General features: G+C 41.0%; 1 protein-coding gene across 1 annotated transcript in view; it reads left to right on the top strand.

Moving 5' to 3' along the window:
- Positions 1-21,145, top strand: part of fndc3ba (fibronectin type III domain containing 3Ba) — a 121,924-nt gene that overhangs the window by 24,389 nt on the left and 76,390 nt on the right. The window contains exons 2-3 of the mRNA XM_049467293.1: positions 7,104-7,245; positions 7,331-7,406. Of these exons, the coding sequence (XP_049323250.1) occupies positions 7,132-7,245; positions 7,331-7,406 (190 nt within the window). The 5' untranslated portion in view covers positions 7,104-7,131. The remainder of the gene's footprint in view (positions 1-7,103; positions 7,246-7,330; positions 7,407-21,145) is intronic.

Genomic DNA, 21,145 nt, shown 5'->3' with positions numbered 1-21,145 from the left:
GTGTTTCTCTCATACCGCCATACCACTAGAGGCGCCACTGTCAAAATACTGCGATATGCATTTTTGGCCATACCACCCAGCACTAATAATAACTACTATTAGAGGCAACACGTGTGGCTTCACGATGTCTTGCACAAATAGCTGAACTGTTAAATGTCCCTTGCATCACTACTAGGGGTGACCGACTGCCATATATGATGGCTCCTTAGATCATCACACCAGTAGTTGGAGCAGTGTGTCGCTCCACAGCAAAAGCAGATGTAATCTGATGTAATTATATGAGAAACAGAACCTGGATTTGTCACTTTCTGTTGATTCCATCAATTGCAGCTGGATTTAGGGTATTAGTTTTAGGGTATACAACCATAGGTTTGGAGTACTGGGCTTTGAGGTTTGAGGATTGTGTATAGGGATGTTGGACCTTGAGTTTTGGACCTTGAGTGTTGGTCTTTGGTCTTGAGCATGGGTTGGCAACTGCAGTCCTGGAAGGTCCGATTTCTGCAAGTAGCAACCTTACTGAAGCTCAGTGATTACCTGTTCAGCACAAAAGCCAGCTTGCCTGTTTCCATGGCTGCAAAGCACTGTTTGCCTTGCTGTCGTCTATACCTGGCAACCCTGAGTGTGAAAATGGGATTGGGGAATGGCGTTGGAAGATTCAGAAGGTGCATCCCACACAGATTTCCGTGCAGTTCAAATAAGAAAATACTGGCTGAAGCTCTGCTGACAGTGCTTAAACTTAACATGTTTTTTTTCATGTCTGATGATACATCCTGATCATCTTATAAGTTACTACAGAAAATATAATCCTTAAGGGTTCTTTAAGTTACACCTGAAGTCTCTGTTGTGCAACCGAGACTAACTACATTCAACATATGGGTTGCAACCGGCTACTGATCTAGGAATTAACATTTTTGCATTAGTTCTGAACCCTGAGGAAAGCTGGGATGCCCCCTGAAGAAGTGTTAAGGGGTCAGTTGTTCTGATGTGGAGGTATCAATGGGAATAAACTGCCTGCGTTGTGGTTCTCCAGCAAAAGTGCTCCAAACAAACAGAACCTGAGTAGTGGAACCATGTAAAAATCATGACTTTTTAACTGGATTCTTAGATGAAATCTGTAAGTTTCACTCTGCACAGTATCCTCCAGCTTCTAGCTCATTCTCAGATGTCCTCCTCTTTGCGTGGAGACGTCTGTAATGAAATGGTAACCCACAGAAGACCAAAGGTGTAATTCCTCGTCTCTACAGGGCCAAACGCAAACCCACAACATGCTGAGTCTGAACGTCTCTTCTGCTTCTCTCCACATTAAATTATAGAGCGTCTCCCAGCTGTCCAGAAGATCCAGCACTGTCCGGATCCTCTCGCTGCTCATCACCTTCTTTGATGCTCTGATAATATGTGCAACACTGAACAAACACTGTCACCGATTCTCTCATCTCTGTAGACACGCCCCCAAAGTGTCTGTGTCTCAGACCATCTCTCAGAACTCCACATTTTCATTAGTTGGATAACAGTGTTATTTTTTTATTTAGTCTATTAACACCAACGCTGGCCTCTGTTCCACTGCAGGGCTGATTGGTGGCATTTCGATTACAGTTGTCTAATCGTACTTGGGGTCACGTTAAGACGCTGGATGAGACGCTGGATGAGACGCTGCGTGAGACGCTGGATGTGACGCTGGATGTGACGCTGGATGAGACGCTGGATGTGACGCTGGATGTGACGCTGGATGTGACGCTGGATGTGACGCTGGGTGAGACGCTGGATGTGACGCTGGATGTGACGCTGGATGTGACGCTGGATGAGACGCTGGATGAGACGCTGGATGAGACGCTGGATGAGACGCTGGATGAGACGCTGCATGTGACGCTGCATGTGACGCTGGATGTGACGATGAATTTGACGATGAATTTGACATTGAATGAGACTGGTCAAATTTTTATATATTTCTAAAGCAGTGATTGAAAACACATATGGTCATCTCATCTTCGTCTGTTATTAATCATGATGGAAAAAAGAAGATTCTATAAGACCTACAGTGCAGGAAGATACAGCTTTATTCAGAAGTATTTTCTAAGCTCAGACACTGACAATAGCCAGGCCGGAGCCTGGCACTGATGGTTCACACCATGGCCCGACACCACAGCCCAACTCAATCGTGTGGGTGACTATCTGAGGTCTTTAATGATTACACCTGAACCTGCAATGTCCAAAAAGCATGTGACAAGAGTTCACAAAGAAAGGCTTAAAAGAGAAATATAAGACAATATTGCAATTTAATAAAAAAAATCATCTTTCAATGTGTTGGAAATGACGATAGATGTGATGACAGATGTGATGATTAATGTGACGACTAATGAAACAACGGATTGGACAATGGATATGACGATGGATGAGATGACGGATGGTACATTGGATGTGACGATGGTTGTGACTATTGCGGCAATAGATGTGGTAATGGGTGTGGCGATGGATGTTACATTGAATATGACGATAGATGTGACTGTGGAAGTGATGATGGATGTGGCGAAAGGAGTGGCGATGGATGTGGTGTTGGATGTAATGATGAACGATACGATGGATGAGATAATGGATGGATTTGACGTTGGATGTGACGATGGATGTGGCGATGTGATGTGGGACGGCATACTACTGTGCTCTTCCTTTTCCTAAACCAGAACATCTTTTACCTTGATGCAGTGTGTGGTATCACTTCACCTACTGCAATCCGGTCTGACTGTAGAACACATCTCCAGGTCTGTGATTAAGCAGTGCTAATAAGCAGATATCAGACAGCCCTGACAACTGCAGCTGTCTCCAACTCCAGCCAAGTCCATACCTATAGCAACAGCTCATGTCTCTCTCTCAATCACACTGTCTGTCTGTCTGCCTGCCTGTAAATGTCTCTGCACTATTACCACACTTCTGGTGGTTCTGTTCACATATGCACGCTATAGTGTTACTGACTGTAGGTTTGGGAGTTTTTCTGTCTTTGTCTTGCTGGATCTGAATCTTCCATCCACCACTGCACTGGGTGTCCTTGTGCAGTAGTAGTGCAACGACGTACAGGGACTGCAGTTGTGCACTGATTTGTGCAGTAGTTGCACAGTGATTGTGCAATAGTCATGCAGTTTTGCAGAAATAGTTCACAGATCGTGCAGTAGAACGTGGTTGTGCCATGATAGTGCAGTAGTCATGCAGATATTGTGCTGTGACAATGCAGTGATGTGCACCTGGAGTGTCGTGATAGTGCAGCAATAATGCAATAAGTGTGCAACAGTAATGCAATGAATGTGCAACAGTAATGCATTGATTTACAGACTCTAGTGACTCTAGCACTCTGCACTGATTGGTGCAGTGAGAGTGCAGTGATCGTGCAATGATTGTTCAGTAATTGTACAGTAGTAGTTCAGTGGTTTATGCTGTTATATTGCAGTGGTTGTACACTGATTGTGAAGTAATAGTACACTGATTGGGCAGTAAAAGTACAATAGTAGTTCAGTGATTGTGCAGTAATAGGACAGTGATTGAGCATTAGTAGTTCAGTATTTGTGCAGTTATAGTGCAGTGATTGTGCAGTAGTAGTGCAGTGATTGTGCAGTGATTGTGCAGTAGTAGTGCAGTGATTGTGCAGTGATTGTGCAGTAGTAGTGCAGTGATTGTGCAGTGATTGTGCAGTAGTAGTGCAGTGATTGTGCAGTAGTAGTGCAGTGATTGAGCAGTTATAATGCAGTGATTGTGCAGTAGTAGTGCAGTGATTGTGCAGTAGTAGTGCAGTGATTGTGCAGTAGTAGTGCAGTGATTGAGCAGTTATAATTCAGTAATTGTGTAGTTATAGTGCAGAGATTGTGCAGTGGTAGTGCAGTGATTGTGCAGTAATAGTACAGTGATTCAGCAGTTATAATGCAGTGATTATTCAGTTGTAGTGCATTGATTGTGTAGTTATAGGTCAGTGATTGTGCAGTAGTAGTGCAGTGATTCAGCAGTTATAATGCAGTGATTGTGCAGTAGTAGTGCAGTGATTGTGCAGTAGTAGTGCATTGATTGTGTAGTTATAGTGCAGTGATTGTGCAGTAGTAGTGCAGTGATTCAGCAGTTATAATGCAGTGATTGTGCAGTAGTAGTGCAGTGATTGTGCAGTAGTAGTGCATTGATTGTGTAGTTATAGTGCAGTGATTGTGCAGAGATTGGGCAGTAATAGTATAGTGGTGTATTGAATCAGGGACTGGGTGATTGTGATTGGCTGAACTGTGTTTTTAATGGTGTGACAGCTGTTTCTCTGGTGTGTGGATGGTGTGCGCTCACACACTCCGGTGTTTGCATTCCTGCCGCCGCCCGCAAATCCTAACAGTCCTTGGATTCCCGAAGAGTCAGCAGCGTCTGTGAGACCAGGTCCACTCCTCTACACCGGGTGGGGCGGAGTGGTGGGCTGGGATGTTGGGCGGAGTGGCAGGTGGACAGAGAGGCGGGCGGAGTTGAGGGACAAAAAGCTGTAAATTTGGAATTTCTGAATATCCACTGATCTGCTCCTCCGCTTTATTCTTAAGGGATAAATAAGAGAATAAAAAGAGTAAGAAATGAAGGAGCTTGAGATAAAGAATAGAAAAGAAGAGAGCTAAAGAAGGAGAGGTAAAAAGAGAGAAAAATAAATGATAGGGACAAAAATTTGTGCAGAGGGAGGAAGAAAAAATATCAAAGAAAGAGGAAAAGAGAGGGTAGAGAGAAGAAGAAAAGGAGAGGGAGAAATAATGGAGAGGAAGAGAGAGAGAATGTGTGTTTTATGGCTGGTTAAACTGGTGTGGGTAAACTGGTACTGATGGGTGTAAACTGGTTGAGGCGTTTGATAAATTGGTGGGGATTAATTATGTATAATTATGATTGTGTTGTGTTTAATGTTTTTACCACTGTATACTGCAGATAGGAGCACAGCCTGGGTGTGCTATTTTGAATCATACACAATCTATTAATTATTATCTATTAAGTTTTAATGGTATTTGTGTATAATTGTGGTAGATTTGTTTTTTTGTCTATTTTATAACACTATTTATTTTGTGACATTATTATTATAATTAAATATTATAATAAATACAATTTACAGACAAACATTTACAGATTTTTTGTTTCTACTGAATGTTTGAAACTTTGATTTTGTTGCAGTAGTGTACTGTTGGAATTATTAACATTTTGTTTTTTATATTACAAGAATAAGAATAAGAATATCGTTATTGCAAAAATACCCTGAAATATTGTGATATTATTTAGGGGCCATATCGCCCACTTCTAAAGCACGGTGTATAAAGGTGTAGGCTGAATGGGTGGAGCTAAACTGCTGTAGTTTGAATGGGTGGGGCTAAACTGCTGTAAGTTAAATGGATGGTGCTAATCTGCTGTAGGTTAAATGGGCGGAGCTAAACTGCTGAAGGTTGAATGGATGGAGCTAAACTGCTGTAAATTGAATGGGCGGGGCTAAACTGCTGTAGGTTGAATGGGCGGAGCTAAATTGCTGTAGGCTGAATAGGCAGGGCTAAACTGCTGTAAATTGAATGGATGATGCTAATCTGCTGTAGGTTAAATAGGGCGGAGCTAAACTGCTGTAGGCTGAATGGGCGGGGCTAAACTGCTGTAATAACACTGCAGTAGGTACTGTCTACATTGACCTCCTTTCAGATGATTTCAGCAGGCCAACCCTGCTGTGTTTGTAAACACTGTAAACACGTGTGTATAGTCTGTGTTTGTGTGTGTGTGTGTGTGTGTATAGTCTGTGTGTGTGTGTGTTCTGTTAGTGGACCTGTTAGTAAGCGGATGTGGCCGCCGGACACCAGACTGCATATTTGGTTGGGACTGGTGTAAGTGCATGGCACGTCTCGAGAGTGTGTGTGTTTGAGTGTGTGTGTGTGTAAGCAGCTGTGTGCTGTTAGCTGTGTTGCGCAATAGCAGGCCACAGCTGGCCCTCAGCGCTCTGCCAGCAGGAAACAGGAAATTGAGGGTGTTGCGTGACCGATATTATTTTATTCCGTTATTTTTCTCACACTGCAGCTCTGAGTCACGGCTCAGCTCACACTCCTCCGGCCCGAGCCGAGCGAGACCTCGTTTAGCTCGCAGTGTTACGTAGCATCCTCACTTTGACCTGTGGGATGTTGGAGCATCTCAGCGGGAGGAGTGTTTGTGAAGAGAGTGACAGCTGATGCTCTGTTATATATACAGTACATAAAAAAAAGAATATCATTGAAATATCGCTTTATTTCAGTAAATAATTCAGTTGAAAATGTGAAACTCGTATATTATATAGATGTATTACACACAGAGTGATCTATATTAAGCGTTTATTTCTTTTATTGTTGATGATTATTGTGGCTTACAGCCAATGAAAATCCAAAAATCAGTGTCTCATAAAATTTGAATATTATATATAAGACCAATTGGTCATTTTGGTACTCAGTGTGGGCAGTGTGCCAAGTCCTGCTGGACAATGAAATCTGCATCTCTATAAAAGTTCTCATCAGCAGAGGGAAGCTGTAAGATATGAAGTGCTGTAAGATTTTGTGGGAAAACAAAACTGCACTGACTTTAGACTTGATAATAAAACACAGTGGATCAACACCAGCAGATATCAGACATGACTCTCTAAACAAACCATCACTGATCATCAGCAAATTTCACATTTCGTTTAAAGGAAATCAAGGGAGCAGAGTCTGGAGGAAGAGTGGAGAGACACACAGTCCAAACTGCTCGACGTTCAGTGTGAAGTTTCCACCAATCAGTGATGGTTTGGATAAAGAGACATGTCTGATATCTGCTGGTGTTGATCCACTGTGTTTTATTATCAAGTCTAAAGTCAGTGCAGTTTTGTTTTCCCACAAAATCTTACAGCACTTCATCTCTTACAGCTTCCCTCTGCTACTGACATTCATTTTCCAGCAGGACTTGGCACACTGCCCACACTGACAAAAGTACCAATTGGTCTTATATAATATTCTCATTTTCTGAGACACTGATTTTTGGATTTTCATTGGCTCTCCCTCTATGTCAGTCTGCCTCGCTAAGACTCTCTCTACCTCACACAACACTGCTCTGTCATTAATCTCTTTTATTAATTTCTTTTTCAGAAGGCCAGTCCAGTGTATTTCTCCATGAATGTACGTCACCATGATGATGACGGACCCCATGCCGCTGGAGTTGCCACCGCCGCTGCTGAGTGGCGACGTGGCCATGATGCCGCCCATGGTGAACGGAGAAGCAGCACAACAGGTGGGACATCTGCACTACATGAACATTGAGGACATAAGTATTGGGACATGTACAGGTGGTCTGATGAGCTGTTGTCTCTCCTCAGGTGATCCTGGTGCAGGTGAACCCGGGGGAAACCTTCACCATTAGAGCTGAGGACGGCTCGCTGCAGTGCATTCAGGGTAATTCCTGCTTTACTCATTAGACTAAAGGCCATAATATCAGAAACCAGCAGTGTTTCATTAACTTGACTATCTACAGAACCCCTAGTGGTGGTGGAATGCAACAATACTGGTTGGTTGAGTGTGTGTTCACTGGTATAGCTGTAATTGGTTTTTGTTGGATGCGCTGTGTTTTGCCTGCTATATAAGAGGTGGGCGTGGCTTTGGACTGTAATTCTTGTTGGATGCACTGTGTTTTGCCTGCTATATAAGAGGTGGGCGTGGCTTTGGACTGTAATTCTTGTTGGATGCGCTGTGTTTTGCCTGCTATATAAGAGGTGGGCGTGGCTTTGGGCTTTGGATCTTGTTGGATGCATTTAATCTTTAATTCCACTTTTAGTTATTCAGTATCTACTATGCATTGTTAAGCATCCACTATGAATTATTCATTAACCATAATGCAATGTTTGCTATGGCCTATTTAATTGCTCTGTATTGATTATTCATAATAATTCGTAGTGAATACTGAATGATAAATTGTAGTGGATACTGTATAATAATTTATAGTGGATACAGAATAATCTGTAGTGTATACTGAATAATAATTCATAGTGGTTACTCAATAATAATTTCTTAGTGGATACTCAGTAATAATTCTCTGTAGATACTGAATAATAATTCATAGTGGATATAGAATAATTTGTAGTGGACACTGAATTGTTCTTAGTGGATACTCATAGTAGATACTGAATCATAATTCATAGTGGATACAGAACAATTTGAGGTGGATACTGAATCATAATTTATTGTAGATACTGAATCATAATTCATAGTGGATACAGAATAATTTGTAGTGTACACTGAAAGGTTCTTAGTGGATACTTATAGTAGATACTGAATCATAATTCATAGTGGATACAGAACAATTTGAGGTGGATACTGAATCATAATTTACTGTGGATACTTAATGATAATTCATAGTGGATACAGAATAATTTGTAGTGGATTCTGGATAATAAATAATAGTAGATACTGAACAGGTCAGGCCTCACAAGTTGTACTGAGTGTGGAGGAGGAGGGCGGAGTCGAGGTGTAGTGTGGGCGGAGTCGGGGTGATGAATGGCAGGTCTGGGGGTGGAGAGGCGCATCTCCAGCACGTGTTTACAGAAAGGTCAGAGGGTTTAATTAAAGTGCGGAGAGGAGCAATGCGCCTGGCGGAGGCGCTTTTTACAGAGACGCTTCTTTGTCATTACGCAAACCTCAGGGCAGAACCCTGGATTTAAGATTTTATATAAAGTAACCGCTGTTTAGCCTGTGGTCCGCCGGCAGCGCCGAGCTCCGGAGAACCGAGAACATCCTCGGGGCCCAGAGCCCAAAGACCAGCTCAGCTAAAGCTCAGCTCCAGCTCAGCTCCTCTGTTCTCCCTTCACTGTGCTCAAGGTTCCTCCTCCGGGAGGTTCTGACGAGCGCTCGGTGAGGGACGGGAAGGGGAATTGTGGGAACAGCGTGCCAGAGGACATGGCTGTGGTTACAGTGATGACGGACGCTCTTTCTCGTCTGTTTCATCATCTCCTCCTCCTCCAGTTAAACCTTCATTTTTACACTACCACTTTCCCCCAAGCTCCCACACACCCCAGCCCCAGCCCCAGCCCCAGCCCCAGCTCCAGCTCCAGCTCCAGCCCCAGCTCCAACCCCAGCTCCAGCTCCAGCCCCAACCCCAACCCCAGCTCCAGCTCCAGCTCCAGCTGAAGCTCCAACCCCAGCTCCAGCTCCAACCCCAGCTCCAGCTCCAACCCCAGCTCCAACCCCAGCTCCAACCCCAGCTCCAACCCCAGCTCCAGCCCCAGTTCCTTCTCCAGCCTCAGCCCCAGTTCCTTCTCCAGCCCCAGTTCCAGCCGAAGCTCCAGCCCCAGCTGAAGCTCCAACCCCAGCTCCAGCTCCAACCCCAGCTCCAACCCCAGCTCCAGCCCCAGCTCCAGCCCCAGCTCCAGCCCCAGCCCCAGTTCCTTCTCCAGCCCCAGTTCCAGCCCCAGTTCCAGCCCCAGTTCCAGCCCCAGTTCCAGCCCCAGTTCCAGCCCCAGCTCCAGCCCCAGCCCCAGCTCCAGCCCCAGTTCCAGCTCCAGCCCCAGCTCCAGCCCCAGTTCCAGCCCCAGTTCCTTCTCCAGCCCCAGTTCCAGCCCCAGTTCCAGCCCCAGCCCCAGCTTCAGCCCCAGTTCCAGCCCCAGTTCCAGCCCCAGTTCAGATACTCAAGCCAAGTTGCTCAACTCTCTATTTTTAGCTCTGGCACTGCTGCCCTACTGCCGCTGTTGCTGCGGATTAACTGTTTATCTGCTGTCAGAAGCAATAAGTTGTTTTAAATGATCAATAATTGCATATTATGGCATTCAGGTGTGAACCAAAACAACCCCAACAAGACCCGTAAGAGGACGTGGTTTCGTTTCTTTCCAAAATGAACCCAAAAGTGATTCATTTGTGGTGAGAACGTGTTAAAAGCACATTAAATGTTCCCTCCACTGGCTTCCTGTTGCCGCCCGCATCAAATTCAAAACCCTGACGCTGGCCTACAAAGCCAAAAACGGACCAGCAGCTCCTTCATACCTGATGGCAACAGTCAAAACCAGAACTGTACCAGGAGCTAGTCTTGGACTACACAACTTTTTGAATGGCAGTTACACATTGAAATAATTATAATTTGCAACGGATTATAAGGCGCATTAAGAGACACTAGTAAGGATGCCTACATTGAAGTGAGCAAGGGTGTCGCCATGTTTCCCTTCTAATGGAAAAGCTAGAGGAAACACCTAAGTAAAAAATAAATAAATAAATCTTTCAAAATCAAACGAGTGCTGGATGTTAATCTATGCAGATTTCTTTTTTAAAAACTGTAAAGCGCTTCCGTTTATTTACAGCAATCTTAGATTTCCAGATTTTTTTGTCTAAGGATGAGTTTTTAGTGAAGTTTCTCCAGCACTAAGGCTGGGTGCAGCAGCATTAGCATTAGCTGCTAACCGCAGTGCTAGCGGAACATAAATGTTACCCATTAGCACCATACTGAGGAACCCTGAGTGTTCTGGCAAGCCAGGGTGCTATCAACTAGCTGTTTGGGCCACATAGCTTGTTTTAAAATGGCAAACACTCAGACTACAGTCCAATATATTCAACCCTGAATGGTGAAAGAGCTAGTGCTGTGGTTAGCGGCTAATGATATGATAGTCATGGCGAGGCTTAATTCTTTGGCATAGCGTCCTTCGGGATGTCCCACATTGTACTGTGTTAAGTTATCACTGGTCAGACTGTGTTATGTTGCTAATTATAGAACCAATCATTGGACTGTCCATTCAACTGTATTGAGAGAAAGACTACTGGACTTTCCATTGTTGCACTGTTGAACTGATTTAATCTATTACAGTTTTAGTGCGATTTTACATACAGTTATTTATCAAAAATGCTACTCATTTCTGAAGTGTTTGTCCATCTTACCTTGATTACCAGTGCCTCCCACAGACTAACTACGTCCAAATATAAGTATATATACACATATAAACATGAACTTATTGGCATCTTTCCTGATGCCAGACATGGGCTGTGGAGCAGCGGAACTGGGTGTATTTGGAATGATGGAGCTCCATCCAATACTTTTAAATCGAATGGGTTGGGGAGCAAGTAGGGATGCGTTGGTTTGGGATCATCATCTACACAACCCAAAATTCAACTTTTGAGGTTAGGTTCTTTGAATGATTGACGGGTCCAAACAGTTCTAAGAGTTCTGAGAGGCAGTGTGTACCGTGGGCCGGGCTTGGCCTCATCTTGCTTCTAATTAGAGTGGAAGCTTCTGGACTGTAATCTTTGTCTTGTTTAAACAGGGCGACCTTTTCCTTTTTCTACAGGGGCCAGCTTAACTGCCCTCCATCACCCTCCTGCCCCCACCATACCACCACTTTACCCAGAGTTCCCACAGTCTCTTCAAAAGACAAAGGGTCAGCACTCTGTTTGAAGTCATTCTACGACTCTGTGTCTGGGATTTCTAACTCTGCTTAGTGTATAACAGTCTGTTGGAATTAGTTTGTGGAGCATATGAACATTATAGAACATTATAGAGCACCCCCTACACTTCCTGTAGTGCATTACAATCTGTCAGAATTTGTGTGTGCATCATATGAACTTTATAGAGCATTATAGAGCTTTCACTACTTATCCTGAGGTGTATTACAGTGTGTCAGAATGAGCGTGTAGATCGAATGTACATTATAGAGCATTATAGAGTGCTCGCTACAGTTCCTGTGGTATATTACAGGCTGTCAGAGTGAATGTGTGTGTGTTATCCAAACATAATAGAGTATTATAGAGCACTTCCTACACTTCCTGTAGTGCATTACAGTCTGTCCCAATGAGCGTGTAGATCAAATAAACATTATAGGGCATTATAGATTGCCCTCTACTCTTCCTTTAGTGTATTACAGTCTGTCAGAATGAGCATGTGGATTGTTGGGTAATTTACCACAGCAAAAATGTTTGCGAACCAGACGGACAAGAAAAACCAGAAGTCAGGATATCCAATTTAGAATACAATTTACTGAAGAAAATCATTGAAGTATTACAGACACGCCAGTAGATGAATCAGACAAAAAGTAAGAAAATAGACAAAAGTATTACAGGAAAAATGTTGTAGATGGTCAAAAGTAAAGTATTCCAATCTCGAGAGCTACAGGAAAAGTCTGACTTTTCTGTCTATGCATTAACAGGTATACTTGAATAACAATTACATGTAAATCTACTTTACCAGGATACATGTTCTTATTGGTTCTATAAAAATCAATAATGACATAATTGTCTCTATGATTGGTTCTTCAAATGTATCAACATTACACTACTGATTAAGCATGACAATGCATTACATATGTTGCATCAAAAAGGTGTACGTCACAAAGTCCGAACATCATGTTGTTTTCCATTCCCGTGGCCTTCGGTGTCTTCTGGCCTGTCTGCGACTTTGCGCCGCGTAGAACAGGCGTGCGTAGGCTATCTAAGGAGAGGTTACTAGCACAATCACTCAGATAGCGGGTATCTCCTTCTGCAGTTGTCACCATCTTGTCCTTGCATCCTGTCGCAACATGAAACAACCTTATCTCTTCTAAATGTACATAATATTCTAACAACACAAAGATCCTAGTGGAATAACAGATTCTAAAAATAAAAACTGGTGTGTCTGAACAATTTATTGTTAATGATTATGATTATATTTATTGAATGATCATAATTATCAAATAAAAGGATATTAAGTGTAGATTAAAGGATATACACGTCCAGAATCCATGGACGGGGGCTTCCCAGATCGCTCCCATCAGGATCATGTAAACATTATAGAGCGTTATAGAGCACCCCTACGCTTTTTGTAGTGTATTACAGTCTGTCAGAGTGAGCATATGGATTAACTGAACATTATAGGACATTATAGAGCGTCCACTACTCTGCCTGTTGGGAGTTATAGTCTGTCACAATGACCGTGTGGATCAAAAAACATTATAGGGCATTATAGAGTGCCCTTTACAGTTCCTGTAGTATATTACAGTTTGTCAGAATGAGTTTATGGATCATTTGAACATTATAGATCATTTATAGAGCGCTCTCTACACTTCTGGTAGTGTAATTCAGCTGGTTAGATTGACTTTGTGGATCATTGACTTTGTGAATGTTATGCAGCATTATAGTGTGCCCCCTACATTTCCTGTAGTGTATTACAGTCTGTCACAACAAGTTTGTGGATCATATAAACATTATAAGGCATTATAGAGCTCCCCCTTTGCTTTCTGTCGTGTATTACAGTCTGTCAGAATAAGTGTGTGGATCATATAAACATTATAAAGCATTATAAAGCACCCCCTATGCTTCCTGTAGTGTATTACAGTCTATCAGAATAAGAGTGTGGATCCTATGATCATGTTTAGTAGTGTTTACCTATGGGAGGGTACATGGTTTCTTGGTTTCTGAAATCTTATCATGATCTCAGAGTAATTCGTCAGAGCCGGTGTGTGTGTGTGTGTGTGTATGTGTGTGTGTTTTGTCTGCTGTGTTCTGACGGGCTGAAGGCTGAGGGTAGGTACAGTACGGGGCCCCTGAGCGGCCCCTAAGCAGACAACGTAACCTGGGCCTCTCACACTGCCTCCATTGATGTGGTATTCCAGACAGCTGGGCATCTTTTCCTGTTTATCATCTGCTGGAGGCCCTGGCCAGATCCACGCGGCCTCCATCGTCTCCAGAGGGTTCGGACAGATGGTGGCCATCTTTCATTTGTTTTGCCGCTCGCTCCAAAAGACTGTTCAAAAGGCCTTTTAGTTTTATATATATGTTTTATATATATATATATATATATTTAGCAGTTTTGTTTTTATCTGGAGTAAATGCGTGAAATGTGATCTGCAGTGATTTTTGGCATATTGTGTTCTGACCAAATATTCAGGATGAAAGTAAAGGTCCAGTTAAAGTCTGGATCAAGGCTCTTACAACTGAGGAAAAGTACAAAAATCAACTAATATACCTTTTCCTTTTCCTATCACAATAATTACATTATCATCTTATCAAAAACACAAAAACAGGACTAATATAATAGAATGACATTTCAGGGTATTATTGCAATAGTGTGACTTTTTTTTATACTACTACAATAAAATACAAAAACATTAATATTTTTAAAACTATAAGGCGCACTTAAAATCATTTAAAAATATATATTTTTCAAAATTCTGCTGTGCGTTAGTCAGATATTAAGGAGCAGTAAAGCCAGTACAGCTTCATAAGGTTGAGCTTTCAGTGAAGCTGAAGTTTCTCCAGCACTAAGGCTAGGTGCAGCAGCATTAGCATTAGCCGCTAAACACAGCACTAACTCTTTTGCCGTTCAGAGGTGAGCATATCGGACTGTAGTCTGCGTGTTTACCATGTTAAAACAAGCTATGTCGGATGAACCGCTAACTGATAGCTTTTTTTTGTGTTTTATTAGTTTCCAGGTAAACACTGACATCACTGTTTGCTATTTGTTTTATTTATTTTAGATATTTAAAACGTTTTTTTATTGCAATTCCAGTCTCTGTATATCTGACCTAATATTTAATAGTTAATTCTCCTTTTAAATTTTGTAAATGCATAAGTATGTTATTATATTAACATTATATTAGTGGCATAAAAGGGTCTTAAAATAATATATAAATATATAGTGTATATATATTATAATACTTTGTATAACCTTACAGGAAGTCATTTTTGTTTTTTATCTTTGTGTTTATTTTTAGTGTAGGTTGTTTCTTAAATAAGACTCATACAGATCATTCTCGTGATTGGTCATGCTGCAGTAAGAAAGGGAAGTGGAGTCAGCTGAACTGGTGGGATGCTGGGAAAAGCTGGATAAAAACAGAAGTGCTGTTAGAAGCAGGAACTGATCCTGAGATCTGCTTGTATTAATTGACAACATAAATAATACAGCAGTGAAAAATGATAGTTGGAATGTAATGAATCTTAATTTGTGTCATCCTGCAGCATATTTACCCACAGATGTTCTTACAGCTGGGCCTGTAGATCCTGCTCAACACTTAAAAGCTACTTCCAAAAAATGCTTGATTGGTAATAAATCTGGCAGTGTTAATTGCTATCTTACCCCCTGCGAACAGTCAGTCTTATTTTGCGTCATTTAAATAGCAAAAGTGTTTATAAATATATCTATGCTGATGGGCATGGTGGTCTGGAAGTGAGGTGTGTTTAGGTACATTTCTGGTGTATTGCTATCTTGAGAATGGAAAATATAGGTGCACCACTGACTGATTAGAACCCTGACAGCAGTCATCAGTCTGCCATTCATTACTATCTTGGCAACTTGGCATCGTTTTAAATGACAGGTTGTGAGCTAGAGGGGTATAAGTCCCCTAGTATTGAGCTGTGAAGCAGTGGAAATGTGTTCTCTGGAATGATGGAGCTCCATCCCGTATTTTTGGGATAAGTTTGGGAGTTTGGAATAATCATCCAATATTTTGACCTCACTAGTGCCTTTGTTATTGAATGCAATCAATCAAATGCTCACAGCAATGTTCCAAAATCTAGTAGTAAGTCTTCCATCCCACGACAGTAGACAGTTACTCCAACAAAAGCAGCATAAACACTTTTTAATATATTAATTTATGTTTGAGTATACCGTATGTATAAAAGTGTGATAGTTGAGTATACTCAAAGGGAGGAGCTACTCATGATTAGAACAGTATTAGAATAAATTGGAAGACAGTGATGCAGCAGTTAATTGGTTGGAGAACCTTTGATTATTTATTGTTTAATACCCCAGTAGAATATTATATAGAGGAAGTATAAGTGTGTGATATTTTGGGAAGTTTAAGTAGTCTGCCATAACTCCACTAGAGCCCAGTGACCCAGACTACACACACACACACACACACACACACACACACACACACACCTTTCTGCCATGAGTACATTCCACTCAAATGCATTCCTCTGCTTCACCTTCACACACGTGTGTGTGTGTGTGTGTGTGTGTGTGTGATCTTGTGAAAAGTGAGTTTTTTGACAGGTACTGTAGACTTAAACTCAGATATTATGAATTCAGACCTTTGCAGCTCAATTCAAATAATTCCCTAATTTACAACATTGACTCTGAAGTACATTACTCTACCTCACTCTACCTTACTTTGCCTTATTCTACATTACTCTGCTTCACTCTACTTCACTCTACTTTACTCTGCATTACTCTACCTCACTCTACATTACTCTACATTACTCTACTTTACTCTGCTTTACTCTACATTACTCTTTTTCACTCTTCCTCACTACTTTACTCCATGTCACTCTGCTTCACTCTGCATTACTCTACGTCACTCTGCTTCACTCTACATTACTCTACCTCACTCTACATTACTCTACCTCACTCTACATTACTCTACATTACTCTACTTCACTCTGCTTCACTCTACATTACTCTACTTCACTCTACATTACTCTACCTCACTCTACATTACTCTACTTCACTCTGCTTCACTCTACATTACTCTACTTCACTCTACATTACTCTACCTCACTCTACATTACTCTACTTTACTCTGCTTCACTCTACATTACTCTTTTTCACTCTTCCTCACTACTTTACTCCATGTCACTCTGCTTCACTCTGCATTACTCTACGTCACTCTGCTTCACTCCATATTACTTTGCTTTACTCTACATTACTCTACCTCACTGTACATTACTCTGCTTTACTCTACATTACTCTGCTTTACTCTACATTACTCTACTTCACTCTACATTACTCTACTTCACTCTACATTACTCTATTTCACTCTGCTTCGCTCTGCATTACTCTAATTCTCTACCTCACTCTACATTACTCTACATCACTCTGCTTCACTCTACATTACTCTATTTCACTCTGCTTCGCTCTGCATTACTCTAATTCTCTACCTCACTCTACATTACTCTACATCACTCTGCTTCACTCTACATTACTCTTCTTCACTCTACCTCGCTCTACCTGACTCTACATTACTCTACTTCAGTCTGCATTAATCTGGTGACCATCCAACATTCTGACCTTACTAATTCTCTTGTCATTGAATTCAAGCAGCAGTGTTCCAAAATCTAGTAGAATGTTTTCTCTGGACAGTAGAGACAGTTCCTCCAACAAAAGCAGAATTATTATTTTTTGAATACGGCTAATTTCAGAAAAGACAATAAAGAAGCAGGTGTTCCAGTACTTTTGCATCAAATACCGAACATGCCCTGGCCCAGTTTATAACTCCAGCTCAGAGTCGGCGCCGGAGATCCAAATAAAACACAGACGGCCGATTCTCTGGGAACGAGCTGCTGAATGGCAAGAACTGGTTTACGAGCTGGACACTGGTGCTGCTGGGATGTCCAGTCTCAGTGGACAGACGGAAATGCTGAAATCAAGAAGAGAGAGAGAGAGAGGGCGAGAGAGACGCAGTGAGACTGAGTGAGACTGAGTGAGAGAGTGTGGTCTGTCTGCTGGCTGAGCTGCAGAGCGGGGTGAGGGAGTGCATTTGGACGAGTCTGCTGGCCGATACACAGAGACACCGTTTAGTCCAGATGTGCCTCGCTGCCCAGCCTCCCGCAAAAAACACAACGTACTGCCCCTGCCAGCGGCTAATGCTGCCCTCACCCGTCTACTGTACCATAGCATCCCCCAGACTGACGCTTTAACACAGTGTCTGTTCCAAATCTGAAACATTAATACAGTTTTTTTGACAATACTGGTACTTAAATACAGTTTTAGTGATAATACTGGTACCTAAATACAGTTTTAGTGATAATACTGGTACTTAAATACAGTTTTAGTGATAATACTGGTACTTAAATACAGTTTTAGTGATAATACTGGTACTTAAATACAGTTTTAGTGATAATACTGGTACTTAAATACAGTTTTTTTGATAATACTGGTACTTAAATACAGTTTTATTGATAATACTGGTACTTAAATACAGTTTTAGTGATAATACTGGTACTTAAATACAGTTTTAGTGATAATACTGGTACCTAAATACAGTTTTAGTGATAATACTGGTACTTAAATACAGTTTTAGTGATAATACTGGTACTTAAATACAGTTTTAGTGATAATACTGGTACCTAAATACAGTTTTAGTGATAATACTGGTACTTAAATACAGTTTTAGTGATAATACTGGTACTTAAATACAGTTTTAGTGATAATACTGGTACTTAAATACAGTTTTAGTGATAATACTGGTACTTAAATACAGTTTTAGTGATAATACTGGTACTTAAATACAGTTTTAGTGATAATACTGGTACTTAAAAACAGTTTTTTTGATAATACTGGTACTTAAATACAGTTTTATTGATAATACTGGTACTTAAATACAGTTTTATTGATAATACTGGTACTTAAAAACAGTTTTGCTGCTGATACGAGTATTTAAATACAATATTAGTAATTAAACCCAATATTGGTACAGATACTGGTATTTAAATACAGTTTTGGTGTTTTATTTAGGTACCAGCATTAAGCATTAGTATCAGTACCATTACGATACAGTATTTTAGTACCAGTATCAGCATTGATACGAAACTATGAAATATCACTTTTACAATATTGTATTTTATGTTGCAGAGTTAGTACTGTACTAGTACTGTATTTAAGTACCCATATCAGCACTAGTACTATAGTACTATACTGTAATTGCCAGTATTGGCACCAATATGAGGCTGTATTTAAGCATAGTATCCGTACCAATATGATACTGTATTTAATTACCAAGATCAGCACCGATACAGTACAATATTTAAGTGTCAATATTGGCACAGATCTATACTTTATTAAAGTGTATTACCAATCCAATGCTGTATTTAATTGGCAATATTACTACCAATATGTTACTCTATTTAAGTACCCATATCAGCACCAATACTATACTGTATTGAAGTGTAGTATCAGTACTGATATGATACTCTTGTTAAGTATCTGTACCAGCACTGATGCAATACTGTATTTTAGTACCAGTATCAACACCAATGCAGTACTGTATTTAAGTAACAGTATCAGTACTTTACTTTTATTACAATTAATTAAGGATTAGGTTAATAAATGATGAGTGATGGATGTATTGAACTGGATTTAAGTAAGTAAATGATGTGTTGGTTGGTTGGTTGATGCTGCAGTTATTCTGCAGGTTTAGGTTCAGCAACAGTATGTGCTGAAAGAATGAGGTCAGCTGACTCTACCTGAATATACTGAATATAGACCAGGTTATTCCTGGATCAATGGATTTTTTTCCCCAACTCTCGTCCAAAGTTAGTTTTTAGTCTTTGTGTTGTATTAAAGAGAATTTCTGTAGAACTATTCAGAACCTCCATGTGTAAAAAGATTCCCGATTGGATTGTGAAGAAGTCACAGAGTAACAGAGAGTTTTAGCATCTCATTCAGGAGATTAAACTTTACCAATACTTTCACACACAGCTCAGATCTCTGTAACTCAGTCCGACCTGGTTCTGGAGCTCCACACTCGACCCAGACACACTGATCCTGCTGACATTTCTCAGAAAGCTACGGCTGCTGAAGCACAGACCATCCGTCAGCTCAGCTGTGGTTTCGCCAAAAGATAACCATGATCAGATGCGGTGCACATCAAACCTATTTAGCACCGATACAATACTGTTTACTGTTTACACTTTTAAATCTGGCACTTTGATACAGCATTGTTTTTAAAAACTGGCAATTTGATGAAGTATTGGTTCTGAAACTGGCACCTTGAATGAGTATTGGTTCTAAAACTGGCACTTTAATGGAATATTGGTTCTAAAACTGGCACTTTAAAGGAGTATTGTTTCTAAAACTGGCACTTTGATGGAGTATTGGTTCTAAAACTGGCTCTTTAAAGGAGTATTGGTTCTAAAACTGGCACTTTGATGGAGTATTGGTTTTAAAACTGGTACCTTTAATGAATATTGGTTCTAAAACTAGCATTTTGATGGAGTATTGGTTCTAAAACTGGCTCTTTGAAGGAGTATTGTTCCTAAAGCTGGCACGTTGATGGAGTATTGTTTCTAAAACTGGCACTTTGATGGAGTATTGTTTCTAAAACTGGCACTTTGATGGAGTATTGGTTCTAAAACTGGCTCTTTGAAGGAGTATTGTTCCTAAAGCTGGCACGTTGATGGAGTATTGTTTCTAAAACTGGCACTTTGATGGAGTATTGTTTCTAAAACTGGCACTTTGATGGAGTATTGGTTCTAAAACTGGCTCTTTGATGGAGTATTGTTTCTAAAACTGGCACTTTGATACAGCATTGTTTCTAAAACTGGCAATTTGATGGAATATTGGTTCTAAAACTGGCTCTTTAAAGGAGTATTGTTTCTAAAACTGGCACTTTGATGCAGTATTGGTTCTGAAACTGGCACTGTGAATGAGTATTGTTTCTAAAACTGGCCCTTTGATGGAGTATTGGTTCTAAAACTGGCACTTTGATACAGCATTGGTTCTAAAACTGGCATTTTGATGCAGTATTGGTTCTAAACCTGGCACTTTGATGGAGTATTGTTTCTAAAACTGGCTCTTTGATGCAGTATTTTTTCTAAACCTAGCACTATTTTACTCTTTTTTGTATCTTTAATAAAGATTGTGGTTTTTGAATATGCAGTTACTGATGTAAGTGTGTAGTTATACTTTATTGGTGCAGCAGAACAGAAGTAATAGACTCCTGTAGTGTTGAAGGTCCTGGAGGTGCTTTTAGTGTCTCTTAGGATTCGTGATGTTCCTCAGATTCTGGACCTCCTGGTCTGAGCTGAGAGGTTCTGAGAGGTTCTGCTTTAGCCTGTGTCTCCTCTTCTTGATCGTCCCGCCTCACGCCACTGCTGTCTCTCTCTCTCTCTCTCTTTCTCTCTCTCTCTCTCTCTCTCGGACGGCTGCTCTTCTGTTTTTAATCTGAGCTGTCGACTCTCTTCACAGTCTGGCTTTCTTTCCAGGAATCCAGCGTTCCTCTGCAGCTTCCAGCTCAACCCCCCCCACCACCACCACCACCACCACTACCAGCTTCCTGCTGACGTGGCTCTCTCTCTCTTTCTCTATCTCCCTCTCCCCTTCTCTCTCTTTCTTTCTATCTCTTTCTCTATCAAGATACAAAGCATCTCTTTATTTATCTTTATTGGTATGACTGTAATGATAACGATATCACCAAAGTATTACAACATTAACATCAAGAACAAATAACAATAAAATAAAAGAGACAATT

Source organism: Astyanax mexicanus, chromosome 18 (genome assembly GCF_023375975.1).
Source record: "Astyanax mexicanus isolate ESR-SI-001 chromosome 18, AstMex3_surface, whole genome shotgun sequence".
In the NCBI taxonomy this organism is placed as follows: Eukaryota; Metazoa; Chordata; class Actinopteri; order Characiformes; family Acestrorhamphidae; genus Astyanax; species Astyanax mexicanus.
Note: the sequence above shows the minus strand (reverse complement) of the source record. Positions and strands in the feature narration are given on the sequence as shown.